We start from the raw sequence: 17,305 nt of genomic DNA, 5'->3' as shown, positions 1-17,305 counted from the left end.
TCTCTCTGCTGGTGCCTGTCAATACTCAGCCAAAGCTGGATCTGGAATGAAAAAGAACAATAAATCTAATGACGGGGAAAGAGAAAAACATGGATAGAAAGAAATGCTGGGCAGAACAATGACTGCTTCAAAACTAATCGCGCCACAGGGATCAAAGACAGGTGTGAGGAAGTACAGAAAATAGGTCAAAATCTGAGCAGCCAGAGAGACGGAGAGAGAGAGAGAGAGAGAGACGGAGAGAGAGAGAGAGAGAGAGAGAGAGAGAGAGAGAGAGAGAGAGAGAGAGAGAGACGGAGAGAGAGAGAGAGACGGAGAGAGAGAGAGACGGAGAGAGAGAGAGACGGAGAGAGAGAGAGACGGAGAGAGAGAGAGACGGAGAGAGAGAGAGACGGAGAGAGAGAGAGACGGAGAGAGAGAGAGACGGAGAGAGAGAGAGACGGAGAGAGAGAGAGACGGAGAGAGAGAGAGACGGAGAGAGAGAGAGACGGAGAGAGAGAGAGACGGAGAGAGAGAGAGACGGAGAGAGAGAGAGACGGAGAGAGAGAGAGACGGAGAGAGAGAGAGACGGAGAGAGAGAGAGACGGAGAGAGAGAGAGACGGAGAGAGAGAGAGACGGAGAGAGAGAGAGACGGAGAGAGACAGACACACAGAGTGAGCGAGAGAGAGAGAGAGAAAACAACTGAGAACACAGCACACAAAAAAAGAAATAGAACAGGAACGGAGAGAGACAAGGGAAGGAAACAGAGGATTAGGGTGTGGCAAGACGTGGGGTGGCAGGGGTTTCAGAGACATCGGGGAGGAGGGAAAACAAAGCCCTTGGGGGATTGTGGGAGGATGAAGCAGAATCACCAAGAATTGATGGGAGCTACTATAAGCATGATGGAGTAGGTGCGGTCAAGGGGAGACTTCTCTTGGATGAATTAAGAGCATGAGCTTTAGAAAGTCAAATCTTCTCGAGGTGGGACAGGACTGCTGGCAACATGGATTTGATCTGATACTGCGAGAGAAGGATGTGGGGCAATGCCAGTTACACTAAACCACAGAGGCACATTCCTGCTATTGAATCACCATGGTATTTACTTCACAAAGTAAAGTTTCTATGTTGACAGGATAAACTTCGGCTGAATATTTGACTTCCTACCAAATTTTCACTACTGCTGTGAGCTAACTAGCTTCCTTCTGTTCCATTTATTTAATTTTCCCACCCGGACTCTAAGTTTTGAATTGACTTTCTCGAAACAACTGTAGTATTTACTGAGGCCTGATTGAGACATCAAATCAAGGTTCTTTGCAGCATTTCAAGCATTACCCTGTTATGAAGAAACCAGTTTTAATAAAACACTTAAAATTTATAAAACATTTAAGATAGTGCCCAAAGAACAAGAAACATTTACTCAGTGCATTGAGAAAGCAAAATACTTAGCAATTATTCATGTTTATTGATACACAGACAAAATTGTATTCAGTAAAAGAGCTTTAGTTCATTACTAAGGTGTTTTGGTTAAAGACAATTTGATGATGTGAGGTTTTGCTGAGGCACTTAAATGGGCTCTTTATAAAAAGTAGGTAGCGTCCATTTACAAACATACATATTCAGCCCCTCAAGCTGTCTCATTTGTTGTAGAATGGCTGTGCTTTTCTGGAAGTGATACTGCCTGAGCTGTGAGTATAAAATCAGCCACAGATGTAATCAGCCACAGATGTCCAAAATGGTCAGTGGTACAACTTTACAAAGGGACTTAAAGAAATGGCACCAGAAAAAGACCAGCTGGGACACTACCATACTCAAGGGCAGGAGCATCAGGAAGAGGGATATCCTACCCCTCACTCCTACAGACACACAATCTTCCTGGACAGACCAAAAGAGAGAAAAATCTGGGTTGAATTGAGAAAAAAACTCTCTAGAAAATCCCTCTCTGACTTCATCAGGCCATGAAATCCAGTGAACTGTGGTCTGTTTGTGGATATGGAACTTTTCCTACCTTGATTTCATTTCTTGCTTCTGGGCAGCAACTCAAAAAAGTGATATTTGGATTAAAACCAATCACTGGCTTTCTATCCTCACCCTATAAAAAGAAACTACACAGCTTCATTTTATGATCCAGCATTGAGACTGATCATGATCACGGCCTTGTTTTCGAATAAGTTTGTGAAGAGGTCAGTAGTGATTTGAGGGTGGTGGGGGGGGGGGGGGGGGGGGTGTGGCAGTACGAGGGGGGAATTCAGTTGGGGTAAATCCAAAAGGACCAAAAATAAGGTCAATGTCATAGAACTCAGTAACATACTGGATAAAAATGAGCAGGTTAGGAAGGGACAGAGAACTTATCAAAATTAAGAGTGACTGAGGTGACACGAGGGAAGAAGTAGACATAAGTTAAATCTACACTACTTCTACCCAAGATGGATAAAACATTTTGCAACAAAATAGAGAATTGATAACATTAATGGAAATAAATGAGGTTGATCTTTCAGCCTTTATAGAATTAAGGTTGCAAAGTGACCAAGGGTAGGAACTAAGTATGATGTAACACTTGCCTTTTTGAAGTAATAGGTAAAATGGGATGGGAGGAGGAGGAGTGGCTCTGATCACAGGTTGACATTTTAGGAAATCATGACATAGAATCAGTCTCACTGTAATTAAGAAACAACAGTGGGCAAGAAACTGATGAGAGCTGCTTACAGGCCTCTTGAGGGTAGGTGTAGTGTCAGAGTATAAATCAGAAAATTAGAGGTTGGTGTAACAAAGGGAATAAAGCATTCACAGGGACTTTAATCTTCTTAACCAACAGACAAACCACAGTGTACAGACAGAGTACATGGAATCCATTTAAGTTAGTTTTCAATCAGCCAACTAGACAGTTTGGCTAGTTCGAGTATCATGCAATGAGAAAGGGTTATTTAATAACCCTGCATTATCGACCATAAAGGGAGGTGAGACCATATGAAAAATTTAATATTAAGTTTAAAAGTTACTTAATTATGTCCAAATCTAGAGCCATAAATTTGAACACAGCAAACTACTTGGGCCTGAGGGATGAGTTGGCTAAATTAGATTGGAAAGCTAGGTATGATGGTAGATAGGAAATGGCAAGCATTTATAGAAATTACTCTCAAATCACAATAACTACAAGTTGCCTTAAGGAATAAAAACCCCATAGGAAAACTAGTCCGACTGCAAATTGCAAGAGAAGTTAAAGATAATATGAGATTAAAGAAGCAGCTAAGAGTGGAAAGCCTGAGGATCGAGTGGATATTAAAATTTAGCAAAGGACCATCAGAAATTAATAAAATGAGAGAATACAATTAGATTAAACTAGGAAGAGACATAAAAAGAACATAAAAAGGTGTATGTAAAATGGAATGAATTAGGCAAAGTAAATGTTGTGCCTTAGAAGCACAATTATAATGGGAGTAAGGACATGGCAAAGAGAGCAAACACATACTTTTGCATGTCTTCACAATGGAAGATACAAAAACATTTTGAATTGAGAAAGATGACCTTAAATCAACACTACTGGAGAAACCATTGGTGATTAAAATCCAACAAATCTCCTTGACTTGATAACCTGCACCTTTGGGTTTTAAAGCAGATGGTTACTTAGATATTGGCCACATTACAGTGTCAGCTGAGGCTCAGTGGGCAGCATGACTGACTCTGAATCACTTGGCTCTGGTTTCAAGACCTGTTTCAGGCCGTGAGAACAAGAATGAAGACTGACGCTTCAGTGCAATACTAAGAGAATACTACATTGTCAGAGGTGCAGTCTTTCAGGTGATGAACAAAGGTCTTGGGTATGAATGAGAGAGATCCCAGGGGCACTATTTTGAAGAGCAGGGGAGCTATCTCTGGTACCTTTGCAAATATTTCACTATCACAGTGCTGTCTGTGGCATATTTCGATGTGTGGCTTAGCTGCTGTTTCCTACATTACAACAGTGATCATAATTTTAAAAACACTTCAATGGCTGTGAAGTATTTTGAGATGTGCGCTCACAAGAAACACAATGCGTGCACATCTTTTTTTGTTTCTTTGTTGGTTTTGATTTTGCAGAATTCTGAAATGGTTGGAAGGCAAAAAGACGATCATTTTCAAGGAAGTATAGGGACAGAGAAAACAGGGAACAATAGGCTGGGTATCCTGGAATCAGTGGTAAGGTAAGTATCGGGATCTGCTATTAGAAATGTCACATCAGGCTATTTCAAAAACTCTAAAATAATTGGGCAGAGTTAATCCAAATTGAAGAAAGTGAAAAAAACTTTTTTTGAGGTTGTACCCAGCAGGGCATATGAGGGAAAACAAGTGGATTTAGTGCAGCAAAAATTTCAAAAAGTATGTAATAAGATGTCACACTGTGGATTGCTATATAGTACTAGGGACCATGGGACTAGAGTAATACATCAGCACAGATTGTTTAAATGGGTGACATAAAACAGAAAGAACAAAAGGGCAGATTGGAGCGGTGGACTTTAGTGGGATACCATAAGGATAAGGACATGGGCATGGGCCATCAAGTTGCTATCAATGACTTAGATACGAGAATAAAGAGCAATGCACCCACATTTTGCCAACAATTGTCATGGTCGGAGGGAAAGTATAAATGCTGGCCTAGTAAGTGATGTGCACATCCTATGAAAGATGAAAAAGGTAAGCTGTAAGAGTAATGGAAAGAACCTGCAAAGGAATGTGGACAGAAGTAAGCAAGATGGAATATAATGTGGAGAAGTGAGAAAATATTTATTATCCTAGAAAAAAATGGAAAAGCAGCATTTATTTTAGGGAAATGTTGATACTCAGCAGGGTCTGCACAGGAGTCACGGAAACTTAATGTACCGGTATAGCAAGTAATCAGAAAAATAAATAGTGAGTCAGCCTATAGTCCAAGCAAGCTTTTATTACAAAGAGTACAAAAGCAAGGGAATCTTAGCTGTAATTGTATAGGACTCTGATGAGATCATACCTGGACAACTTTGCCTAGTTCTCCTATTGGTTTGGGCTCTTGCTTTGGACAGAACATTGGTGTGCTTCCTCCAAGGGAAGAGAGCTTCAATGATTCCAGGAATGATTGGATTGCCCAATGAGGAGTAATTGAGTAGTCTGGGCCAATATCCCCCGGAGTTCAGAAGAATGACATGATCTCATTGAAGCTTATTCTGACTGAGCTTGACAGAAGAAAATTCACCTTGGTCAGTTAGTCTATGAACCACAGTCTTATTATAAGGGGTTAGAGAAATTACTTCACGCAAAAGGATGTGTCTTTGAAATTCTCTCCATCAGTGAGCTGTGGCTGTTCTGTGTGAGCATACTCAAGACAGAGATCAATACATTTTTAAAAACTAATGGGTAAGGCTCTGATGGGAAGTGAGGTTCATGTATTTGATTCTACTGAATGGCAAAGTAGACTTGAAAATCCAAATATTCTCCTTCTGCCTCTCATTCTGATGTTCTGAAACAGGGAAAGCAATTGCAAGATGATTTTAAACAATAATGTGAGGTAAAAGTAAGCACAAGTTCAAATTTATTTTAACCTACATTGAACATGACTGGAACACTGGATAGAGTCCATGGATGGAGTATAGTCTATATTGTGAAGTCACTGGAACCAGATACCATGAGTTAAAAAAATTAAATATTTATCTTTCTACTATTTGTACAAATTTCACTGACTGTTCTAAGTTAAGCAGCCTTCTTAAGCTCTATATGTTTATCTTTCTCACCAGCTCTGGAGACTTTGTCTGTGACAGCAACTGTACTACTTACAGAGATTTGACAAATACTAAGTACACAGAGTTGTAGTAAAGGGCAGGCTGACTTAATGGTTACTTCTGAATCAGAAACCACTGGGTTTAGATTTGAATACAGACTTAAGTACATAATCCAAGGTAGCACTAAGGCAACACCAAAGGTATAGTCTTATGAATGAAATATCAAACAAGTTGAGTGGGACTTTCTATTCTTATCTAACCAAAGCCACAGAGAAACATGCAATAGCTTCCTGTCTTGCTCTATTCCCTCTGGTATCCCTCAAGGATCTATCCTAAGTCTCTTCTATTTCTCTTCTACATGCTGTCTCTTTACAACATCAACCAAATACACAGTGCACGTACATTGATGATGCCCAGGTTTACCACAACAACACTTCTCTTACCCGACGTCTGGACAGGATAAGTAGAAAGTTGCTCGAATTTAATATTGGGAATAGGGAGAGGGAAGCTTTTGTTTACAGGCCCCATGCCAACTCCATCCCCTAGATAAACACTCGCCCTGGCAACAGTCCAAGTTTAAGCCAGTCTGATTGTAACCTTGATATCAAAGCTAATCCTGAGATGTGTTTCTGGCCTCACACAAAGACTGCCTATTCTCACCCTCGCATGATTGCCAGACATGATCAGCCCATCTGTCACTGAAGCCCTCTTTGTTACCTCTAGATTCACTATTCCAATGCCTGTCCTGCAACATTCTACCCTTTGTAAAGGACGGCACGGTGGCTCAGTGGTTAGCACTGCTGCCTTACAGCGCCAGGAACCCGGGTTCATTTCCAGCCTCGGGTGACTGTCTGTGTGGAGACTGCACATTCTCCCCGTGTCTGCGTGGATTTCCTCCCACAGTTCAAAGAAGTGCACGTTAGGTGAATTGGCCATGCTAAATTGTTCATAGCGTTTAGGGATGTGTAGGCTAAGTGCATTAGGGGAAATGGAGAGTAATAGGATAGGGGTGGGATATTCTTCAGAGGATTGATGTGGACCTGTTGGGCCAAATGGCCTATTTCCATACTGTAGGGATTCTATGAATGAATAAACTGGTCATCTGAATCTCTTATGCCTTAACTCACAATAAGTCCTGTTTTCATATCATCCCAGTGCGTACTGACCAACATTGGCTCCCAGCTGAGGAATCTTTTGGTTTTAAAATTCTAATCCCATGTTCCTCAAATTCTAGCCTTTTGAGTATCACCAATCATAATTGCTTTGGCAGCTTCAGTTGCCTCTGGTATACCCCTCCCCTCCACCTTTCTGCTTCGCATTACTCCTTAATGACATCTTTCAAAACCTACTTTTTTGATCAAGCTTTTGGTCACCTATCCGAGTATCTCCACATAAATGGACTGGTGAGGCACTCTCTTTTACAATGGTCCAGTGAAGCACCTTGGAATATTTCATCATGTTAAATACTATATAAATACATATTAGTCGCAATATCATCAACAATACCAGAGGGCAAAGTTCAAATTGGCAGGAGGAAATTGTCAGACTGATGCCAGTGAGTTGACCTTCATAGCAAGAATGATGAATGCTCGAGTTAAAGCTTTGTTCAGAGCTTAACAAAATCCATGCAATGGGTGAAGGAACATCTTCATATTATTTTGCCCAGATCATTGAAGTTTCCAGAGCAATGTGGTGAAGCAAACAGGGTGGCACGGTAGCTCAATGGTTAGCACTGCTGTCTCACAGGACCAGGGACCTGGGTTCGATTCTTGCCTCGGGTGACTGTCTGTGTGGAGTTTGCACATTCTCCCCGTGTCTGCGTGGGTTTTCTCCAGGTGCTCTGGTTTCCTCCCACAATCCATAGACGTGTAGGTTAGGTGCATTAGTCAGGGGTAAATGTAGAGTAATAGGGTAGAGGAATGGGGGAATGGGTTTGGGTGGGATACTCTTCAGTGTGGACTTGTTGGTGGAAGGGCCTATTTCCATACTGTAGGGATTCTATGATAGATGATTATCTGAATGGGAGTGAGGGTGTTCACTGAAACATTCAGTCAAAACAAAGGACGCCATTCAGTAATTATACAGGTCATTAATCTGACCTCATCTGGTATACAGTGGCCAGATTTAGTCTCCTCACATAGTAGGTGATATTATTAGAATCCTTGCAGATTTTTCATTATTATCCTTATTCTTTTATTGACTTTGATTTGCAATTGTAAACTGTTAGCTGAGAATGACTTGTGGACTTTGAGAACATACCAAATAAATTTTGAGCGGCCAAGCCTGAAGCTTAACAGCAGGTGAGCCTTAATGAAAAGGATTCCTTTAGATACAATGGCCCCAGGAACAGATAGAACAGCGCAGCACAGTACAGGCCCTTCAGCCCATGATGCTGTGCCGAGCATTTATCTTAATCTAAAACCAATCTAACCTCAACACCCCTCAATTTACTGCTGTCCCTGTGCTTGTCCAGCAGTCAATTAAATGTCCCCAATGTATCTGACTTTACCACCTGGCAGTGCATTCCACACATCCACTACTCTCTGTGTAAAGAACCTACCTCTGACATCTCCCCCATGCCTTCCTCCAATCACCTTAAAATTATGACCTCTCCTGACAGCCATTTGTGCCGTGGGGAGACATCTCTGGCTCTCTGTTCTATCTATGCCTCTCATTACCTTGCACACCTCTATCAAGTTTAGCAGAAGTTAGCTTTTAACGAGGTGAGTACCTGGTAGTTGATCCTGGTAAGTCTGAAAGAGATCTTATTTTCAAGCGAGTGACAGATGGTGAACAGCAAATAAAGCCCAAGGAAAGAACAGTATATCAGGGTGGAATCAGAATTGAACTGTGCTTTTTTTCCCCCTTTCAACATGCCTCCAGGTCCTGGCGTGGTCTGGGCATGTACTGATGTAGGTGGAAGAACTATAATTCCAACCTCTTTTTTTCCCCCCTAATTTATTCCAATGTTTTGGTATTTTTGTACCTAATGTTAGACTTTTTATTTCTTTATTTTTCTTATTTAATAACTTGTACCTGGGTACTTCAGTACCCAAGATGGCGATCTGTAAACCTTTCACTGTACTCATGTGGCAATAAAGCTAATTGTAATTCTACTGGGGAAGGAATTTTCCGACCTTTTTACACTTATTTTGCTCTTGGGATTGTGTGCCTAAAGAGATTAATGGCTCTGGAGAGATTAGTAACAGGCACCTGGTCAGGCTGCTCCAGACTTGTTGGACCAGCTTTTATTCCCAAGCAGAGGATGGTACGTGTATGGAATGAGCTGCCAGAGGATGTGGTAGAGGCTGGTACAATTGCAACATTTAAGAGGCATTTGGATGGGTATATGAATAGGAAGGGTTTGGAGGGATATGGGCCGGGTGCTGACAGGTGGGACTAGTTTGGGTTGGGATATCTGGTCGGCATGGACGGGTTGGACCGAAGGGTCTGTTTCCATGCTGTACATCTCTATGACTCTATGTTGAATATGACAAAGTATGAAGATAGTTTCAATTCATTTCTTAATGGTTTAAAATATAATTTTCCATTCTTTGTTGAAACACAAATTACTTAACAATTCAAACATTCTACCACAGAATTCTCTCTGCATGGTTCATGTAGTTTAATTCAAATTCCTGGATAGTTCATGCTTTTCAACTTTGATAATCGGTTTGAACAATCAGAATTTGTCTGCAGAGGTGAAGGATAGTGGAATGATGTGTGAACAGACCAATTGTTCTCTTTCTTGTGTAAGGTACAGGAACTTTCTTCTAGTGCCACTTATGTTGAATAAGCAGATTTGCTGAAGGACAAGCAGATTTGCAGCATTAACTTTGTTTCGCCTTCTGCAGATGCTTCCTAACCTGAGTATCTCCTGTGTTTCTTTTAAAATAAAAATTTTTGCTTTGGTGTTTCTCACACCTTTGCCACCAATCAAGGGTGGGTGATGAATCTCTTTTCTGGTTGGAGGTCAAAAAGCAAGATTCTCACTGCACGCATGCAACATTGCAATGCCAATTGTTTTGTTTAAATCAAATATCCTACCAAATGATAAGAAAAACAGCTTACAAAGAGCATTTTTAACTTGCTGTGGACTGATTCCATTGTTTTTAAATACTGTACTGACTGGGGAGTCACACATACATACACATACACACACACTCTAGCATGATTTGGAGACGCTGGTGTTGGACACCTGATGAAGGAGCAGCGCTCCGAAAGCTAGTGCTTCCAAATAAACCTGTTGGACTAGAACCTGGTGTTGTGGGATTTTTAACTCTCTCGAGCATGGTAAATCAAATGAAGGTGCCCATTTGCAAGCTACTCAACTTGGCAAGACTGAAGTACTGCCCTCAGATGTTCAGATGTTTGTTAGCTGACAGTGTCGTGCTGTCTGAGGTCTACAAAGGGCTCAGACGGACACTCAGCATGAGGAAGATCAAGATGCTGAGACCCCTACTTCCATCACCACTGACATCATTATCCTGGAGGCTCATGTACCAACAATTCCCAGTAACCTGCCCCATGACGGAGAAATCAGCACCAGGCTTGCCAATGATACGTCGGCATGTCAAAGGTGAGGAGTGTGGACCAACAGTAAACTAACTGAAAGTACAAAACTCTGTGTTGATCAGACTTCTGCTCCCAACACTGTCCTTTAAAGTACTGAAGCAGGTAGGCACACCCAGAAAAGCAGCGTCCACTTCCACTGCCTCAAGACAGACACTGGGTATCGTCTGGGAAGCCAGAATGCTGAATGTGGAAGTACACTAGCGAATACGGATGCCCGTCTGCCTTGCGAGTTGGCGGTGGTTTAATTGGCTGGGGTCACGTGAGTGAGATGTACAGCAGGCGCATTTGCTATGAGGAGCTTGCTATCAGTAACAGGCCGCAGTGCAGCCCATGTCCATGATACAGGGATTTTGACAAGCAAGATCTCAATTGACTGGGATCGGAATTGATGCGTGGGAATTCCTCACTGCTGGCAGGAGAGTCTGAAGACAAGCAGTCAAGAGCATGCAAAAGGCAGAGGACAAAAAAAAAATTGACTGGATGGGGAAAAAGAAATGCCCACTCTAAGGACAAAAACAAACAGATGACCTCGAGCCAATGCCATTCACCTGTGCCACATGTGGAAGGGACTGGCCGCTGCAGCCACAATCCAGACATGATATACACTCTGGGGAGAAATCAATGATGCTATGAGATGGTCAGATGCCATCAAAACCCATGAGATCTTTGTTCTAACCCATCGAATGAAAGCAATTAAGTCAAAAGACTAAAACATCCCACTGCAGACAAAATCTGGGCTAAAACTTAAGTACTGCACAGAGATGGTGTAGGATGGCCTGTATTTCAGGTGAGATGTTAAACCCTTGCTCTCCCTCTCAAGTGGATATAAAAGACACTGTGGTACCACTTTCAAGAGTGGAGGGAAATTCTCCTCACTGGCATGGCTGATTTTCATTTCTCAATCATATTGTTGAAAAATATGACTGAGAGAAAGTGAGGACTGCAGATGCTGGAGATCAGAGCTTAAAAATGTGTTGCTGGATTCCTGAAGAAGGGCTTATGCCCGAAACGTCGATTCTCCAGTTCCTTTGATGTTGCCTAACCTGCTGTGCTTTCCCAGAAAAATATGACTGAGTCATGATTGTTTTTCGGATCTTGCTTTACAGGAATTGACTAGCAAGTTTCCTGAACTGCAGCAGTGACAATACTTCAACATTTAATTGGCTACACTGTGTGTGGGAACTCCTGTGCTCACGATCAATGCTGCTTAAATACAAGTCTTCCTTTCCCTTCACTAGTGAAACTCTAAATAAATGAATTAGTTAAAGTTTGTACTTGATAGTCTGATAGTTTGCTTCTTTTCCCCTGTTTTCACAGAGGATTCTGTGGATATTGCACATATCCAGAGAGATCAATACACAATTAGAAGTTTGCTAACCTTGGTCTGCATCTTTCCTCAATGCATCTATAATGCTGTAAATTTCAACCCTCAGGACATTAAACTTGCTGAAGGAACCCAACATCAGCAAGGGTAAAAGGCCCTAACAAACTGACTGGACCATCTCTGCTTTAACTTCCCCCAATGTTATGTCCACATTTCCTACACATACTATAGGTGGTGTGGACATCAACAATCGAGTGGCTTATCTTCATGTCAGTACTTTTTGGGGAGCATTGCCCTAGATTATCTGGGTGCCACAAATTCCAGCTGGGTACCTATTCTGCTGTGTGTTTAAACTTGCTGATTTCCCGACACTGGCTGTGCATGGACAACTGAAGCTATCTGGGCACAAAGCCAGGTAAAGCAGCCCCAACAATCTTGATCCCACAGAGGAAACGAGGAGATGAGGGTACAGTTTGGGACCACTCCCAAGACAGGATTAGCCACCAAGGTTGGAGATAGTGAGGACTGCAGATGCTAGAAAGTCAGAGTTGAAGAAGCGTGGAGCTGGAAAAAAACATAGCAGGTCAAGCAGCATCAGAGGGGCAGGAGAGTCAATATTTCAGGTCGGGACTTCCTGAGTCTTGATGAAAGGTCCCGACCTGAAATGTTGACTCTCTTGCCCTTCTAATGCTGCTTGACCTGCTGTGCTTTTTCCAGCTCCACACTTTACCGACTTAGTCACTGAGCTGCATTGTTGGCCCAGAGAGAGGAACACGGCTTCAAGAACTTACACCTGACTTGAAAGTGCTCGGTGTCCTTACAGGGTGATAGCAGAAGAATGTTCTATTCCCCAGTACCTACACTTGACAAGTACAAGATTTGTAAAAACGTTTAAAATAAACACTGAACACCATGTGAAGTTTTCCATCCACTGTGTTAGAGGTGGGAATGTCAGTCACGTTGTGAAATATAATTGAGGTGCTGCCTGTAAGAAGCACTGTTACATAACAGCAGTCAGCAAACCTTCAGTGTGTCACCTTGGAAACGAGAGAAATGAAAAGCTGCAGGTGCAACCAACTTTATTGTCTCATTGTTCCATTATATTCTTTTTATCTAGAGCAATGTACCAGGTACTATGGAAAAACATCCACATCTTTCAACGGAACAGGCCAGCTGTTTATCTGTAGGCTGTTGTTAGCATTTCTTGTGAGGTCTTACAGAAACTGCTGTATTATTGCTGTAACTTTCTTACTTCTTATTAGGAATTTTGGGTGGACGAGTGACAGCATGGGAGTCGTTGCCAATGGAAAATGAAAAAGAATGTGGATGAACACAGAACTCTAAATTATAAAATATAATGCTCTTGAAAGTATAAGTGCAAAAAAAAAGACAAATATTTCTACTGTACCTTTCTGAATCTAAGGACGACTCTGATGCTGTGCAGCCAGTGAGGCAGTTTGAAGTGTAGTTACTTCAGTAATGTAGGAACTGTGGCAGCTCCTCCACAACATCTCAAAAGCTCTGTAGGAGCAAACTACTGCAGATGCTGAAATCTGTACTGAAAATTTTTTAAAAATGCTGGAAATCACAGCGGCTCAGACAGCAGCCATGGAGAAAGATCAAACTGATGTTGAGTCTAGACGACTCTTCATCAGAGCCGATGTGAAGTGTGGAGGAGGCAGCATTTAGTGGGGGAGGGGGTCCTGGGAGAGAGAGGCTTCTGGCAGTGCAGGTTAAGTGATCGGAATGTGAGGATGGCAGGACGTGGTGTCTTTAACTGTCAGACTGGAAGGAACAGACAGTCCCACTGCGGTAGGGGGAGGGGAGAGAGGAGATGACAGAGAATGCAACAACTAAAGCTTTAACAAAAAGGGACGGAATGGGATTGGGTGGTGAACTCAATATTAAGTTGCAAAAACTCTTACAGCTGATGAAGTACCTTAGTTTTAGGTCAGTCCTAACAGTCAATTTCCACATAGCAAAGGCACACAAACAGCAATGAGGCAATGATAAGTAATCAATCAGCTTTTGGTCAATGGCACGAGTGAAAACTCCACATTTTTCTAAATGAAATTTTACTAAAGGATCTTTAACATTAAGTGTGAACACTGGAAATCAGAAATAAAATCAGAAGTTGCTGACAAAACTCAGCAGGTCTAGCAGCATCTGTGGAGAGAAAGGGTCAAAAAGTGTGGCACTGGAGAAGCACAGCTGGTCAGGCAGCATCCAAACAGCAGGGGAGATGACGTTTTGAGCATAAGCCCTTCATCATTCCTGGGTGCTGCCTGACCTGCTGTGCTTTTCCAGTGCCACACTTCTTAACTCTGATCTCCAGCATCCGCAGTCCTCACTTTCTTCCTGAGTGGAGAGAAAGCAGGGCTAACGTTTCGGGTTCAAGTGACCCTTCGTGAGAGCCCTTTTTCCAGAGATTTCCGATCTTTAACATTCACCCAAAAAGGACAGATGGAACCTCAGTTTAACACATCACCTGGAAGTGAATCTATTCCCTTAGTGCTGCAATGAAGTGTCAATCTGGACAATGTGTTCCATTTTTTCTAGCAGCCTTGAATCATTGACCTTCTGACTCACAGGTTAAAATGATGCCTATGAGTCTTAGTTAAAACCTGCACAGATGGGATAAATCTGATAGAAAAAGATCAACAGCATTTTGGGTTTTTTGAATAGAGTACAAGAACAACAAACTAACAATGGCTCACCCTCAATACAAATATGGTGTGCAGCTTGGAGACTCGATTATAAAATCGGAGAAAATATTGCTAAACATAGATTTATTTGGATAATGTTGGTAAATAACCCAGTTACCATGAGTTATTTGAGATATTGGGACCACTTCAAGTGGATAAAGGAGATTTTAAGATCGGTAAAATGAGGAATTCTGCTGGTCTAAGTAGGGTAAAGACTATTCTGTCTGGTTGAGGAGATGGCTATGTGGAATCATCACTTTTAAATAATCACCATAGTCGTAGAACATAGAACATAGAAGAATACAGCGCAATACAGGCCCTTCGGCCCTCGATGTTGTGCCGATCCAAGCCCACCTAACCTACACTAGCCCACTATCCTCCATATGCCTATCCAATGCCCGCTTAAATGCCCATAATGAGGGAGAGTCCACCACTGCTACTGGCAGGGCATTCCATGAACTCACGACTCGCTGAGTAAAGAACCTACCCCTAACATCTGTCCTATACCTACCCCCCCCTTAATTTAAAGCTATGCCCCCTTGTAATAGCTGACTCCATACGTGGAAAAAGATTCTCACTGTCGACCCTATCTAAACCCCTAATCATCTTGTACACCTCTATCAAGTCACCCCTAAACCTTCTTTTCTCCAATGAAAACAACCCCAAGTGCCTCAGCCTTTCCTCATACGATCTTTCTACCATACCAGGCAACATCCTGGTAAACCTCCTCTGCACCCGTTCCAGTGCCTCCACATCCTTCCTATAATATAGCGACCAAAACTGGACTCCAGATGCGGCCACACCAGAGTCTTATACAACTGCAACATGACCTCAGTACTCCGGAACTCAATTCCTCTACCAATAAAAGCCAGTACGCCATATGCCTTCTTCACCGCACTATTTACCTGGGTGGCAACTTTCAAAGATCAGTGTACATGGACACCAAGATCCCTCTGCTCATCCACACTACCAAGTATCCGACCATTAGCCCAGTACCCCATCTTTTTATTACTCTTACCAAAGTGAATCACCTCACACTTAGCTACATTGAACTCCATTTGCCACCTTTCTGCCCAGTTCTGCAGCTTATCTATATCCCGCTGTAACCTGCCATATCCTTCCTCACTGTCTACTACAACTCCGACTTTCGTATCATCCGCAAACTTGCTCACCCAACCTTCTAACCCCTCCTCCAGGTCATTTATAAAAATGACAAACAGCAATGGTCCCAAAACAGATCCTTGCGGAACACCGCTAGTGACGGCACTCCAAGATGTAGAGATGTACAGCACGGAAACAGACCCTTTGGTCCAACCCGTCCATGCCGACCAGATATCCCAACCCAATCTAGTCCCACCTGCCAGCACCCGGCCCATATCCCTCCAAACCCTTCCTATTCATATACCCATCCGAATGCCTCTTAAATGTTGCAATTGTACCAGGCTCCACCACATCCTCTGGCAGCTCATTCCATACACCCTCTGTGTGTGAAAAAGTTGCCCCTTAGATCTCTTTTATATCTTTCCCCGCTCACCCTAAACCTATGCCCTCTAGTTCTGGACTCCATCACCCCAGGGAAAAGACTTTGTCTATTTATGCCCCATGCCCCTCATAATTTATAAATCTCTATAAGGTCACCCCTCAGCCTCTGACACTCCAGGGAAAACAGCTCCAGCCTGTTTAGCCTCTCCCTATAGCTCAAGTCCTCCAAAGCTTTTGGCACTGATGTCGTGCTGCAGGGAATGGTTAAGATAGAGACCATTGTATCTTCCTAATAACAAATTGATCAAATATTTGAAACAAGTGATAGAGGACCAAGAGGAGAGAGCAATTAAATGAGTTTAGATCTTGATTTCTCTCAAACTTCTAGCACAAACATGACAAGCTGAATGGGCTTCCACCATGGATTAATAAATCTATTAAAATATCTGTACTGTTAATTAGTATGATTCTGTAGTTTAAGTGCATTTACTCCAGATTGGTTTTTATTTACATAATCTCAGTTTCTATGATCATGTCTCGGGCTGTGGCCTGTTCAATTTTTCTGAATGAAACAAGACAGCATTTTACATCTGGCAGGTTTTAACCATATACTAAAACCTAAAAGTCTGCTCTTAAAATAGAATTTCTTTCCCCCCACCCCTTGGTTTTGTGTCAATCGATTTAAAGACTGCAACAATATCAACCGCATGCCCAGCTTTAGCTTAGCCATTACGCGTTGGGCAGTAGATGGCATTTCTCATTTTCTGACTCTGTCCCTGCATTATACACCCCTGCTGACAAATTCTGCTTAATTTCAGTTTTCCTTCTTTTTCATCATGCTGATATTTGCTGAGGCACAACTTCTTAGGGGCACACAATACTCTGAGTCATGTCCATGTGGTCATTATTCATTGTAATACAATCAAGGCACAAGCATGGATGTATGTTCTTACCTACTATCAGCATATCCACAACCCTGGCAGAAACCATTAACTAGTTATTGAGACATGAGCCCTGGCTGACTTTCCTTTCCCCAACTCAGGATTCCGCAGCCAGATCAGCAAGCTTAGCATAAACAGAAAATTAAATCTTCGATCTTCCCAAAGCGTATTACTAGTTAGAGCTGGCAGGGGACTGCATAATGGTTCAGAAACACACAGGTAAGACTCAATTATTTTATATTGGAGGAAATTGTGATAAATACTTCATAATATAGTTGTTTGACATGACAACTATTATTTCAGGAGTAGACATTTGATCTTAAAACCAAGGGGAGGGGTCCAATTATTTGTCAATAACAGGTGGATGTATTCAATCACAGGACGTTACTGGCTAGACAGCATTTATTGCCCAGAGGGCAGTTAAGAATGAACCACATGATTGTGTGTCTGGAGTTACATGTAGGCTTGAGTAGGTAAGGACAGCAGTTTCCTTCCCTAAAGGATATTAGTGAATCAGAAAGGCTCTAGCAACAATCATTTCATGGTCATCAGTTATTGAATTCAAATTTGATTTG

General features: G+C 42.2%; 1 protein-coding gene across 3 annotated transcripts in view; it reads right to left on the bottom strand.

Annotated features, from left to right (window-relative positions):
* The window catches only part of vac14 (vac14 homolog (S. cerevisiae)), a 363,248-nt gene that overhangs the window by 26,422 nt on the left and 319,521 nt on the right, over positions 1-17,305 (bottom strand). Inside the window, exon 17 of one of the 3 annotated variants that reach the window (XM_043707329.2) lies at positions 16,301-16,351. The exons of the other annotated variants lie outside the window; for them this stretch is intronic. Within the exon in view, the coding sequence (XP_043563264.1) occupies positions 16,301-16,351 (51 nt within the window). The remainder of the gene's footprint in view (positions 1-16,300; positions 16,352-17,305) is intronic. 3 annotated transcript variants of the gene reach the window in all.

This window comes from Chiloscyllium plagiosum, unplaced genomic scaffold, assembly GCF_037043375.1.
Source record: "Chiloscyllium plagiosum isolate Xiang-an unplaced genomic scaffold, Cpla_swu_hap1 HiC_scaffold_17, whole genome shotgun sequence".
Classification (NCBI taxonomy): domain Eukaryota; kingdom Metazoa; phylum Chordata; class Chondrichthyes; order Orectolobiformes; family Hemiscylliidae; genus Chiloscyllium; species Chiloscyllium plagiosum.
The sequence above is the reverse complement of the archived record's forward strand: the minus strand, read 5'-3'. Positions and strand labels throughout refer to the sequence as shown.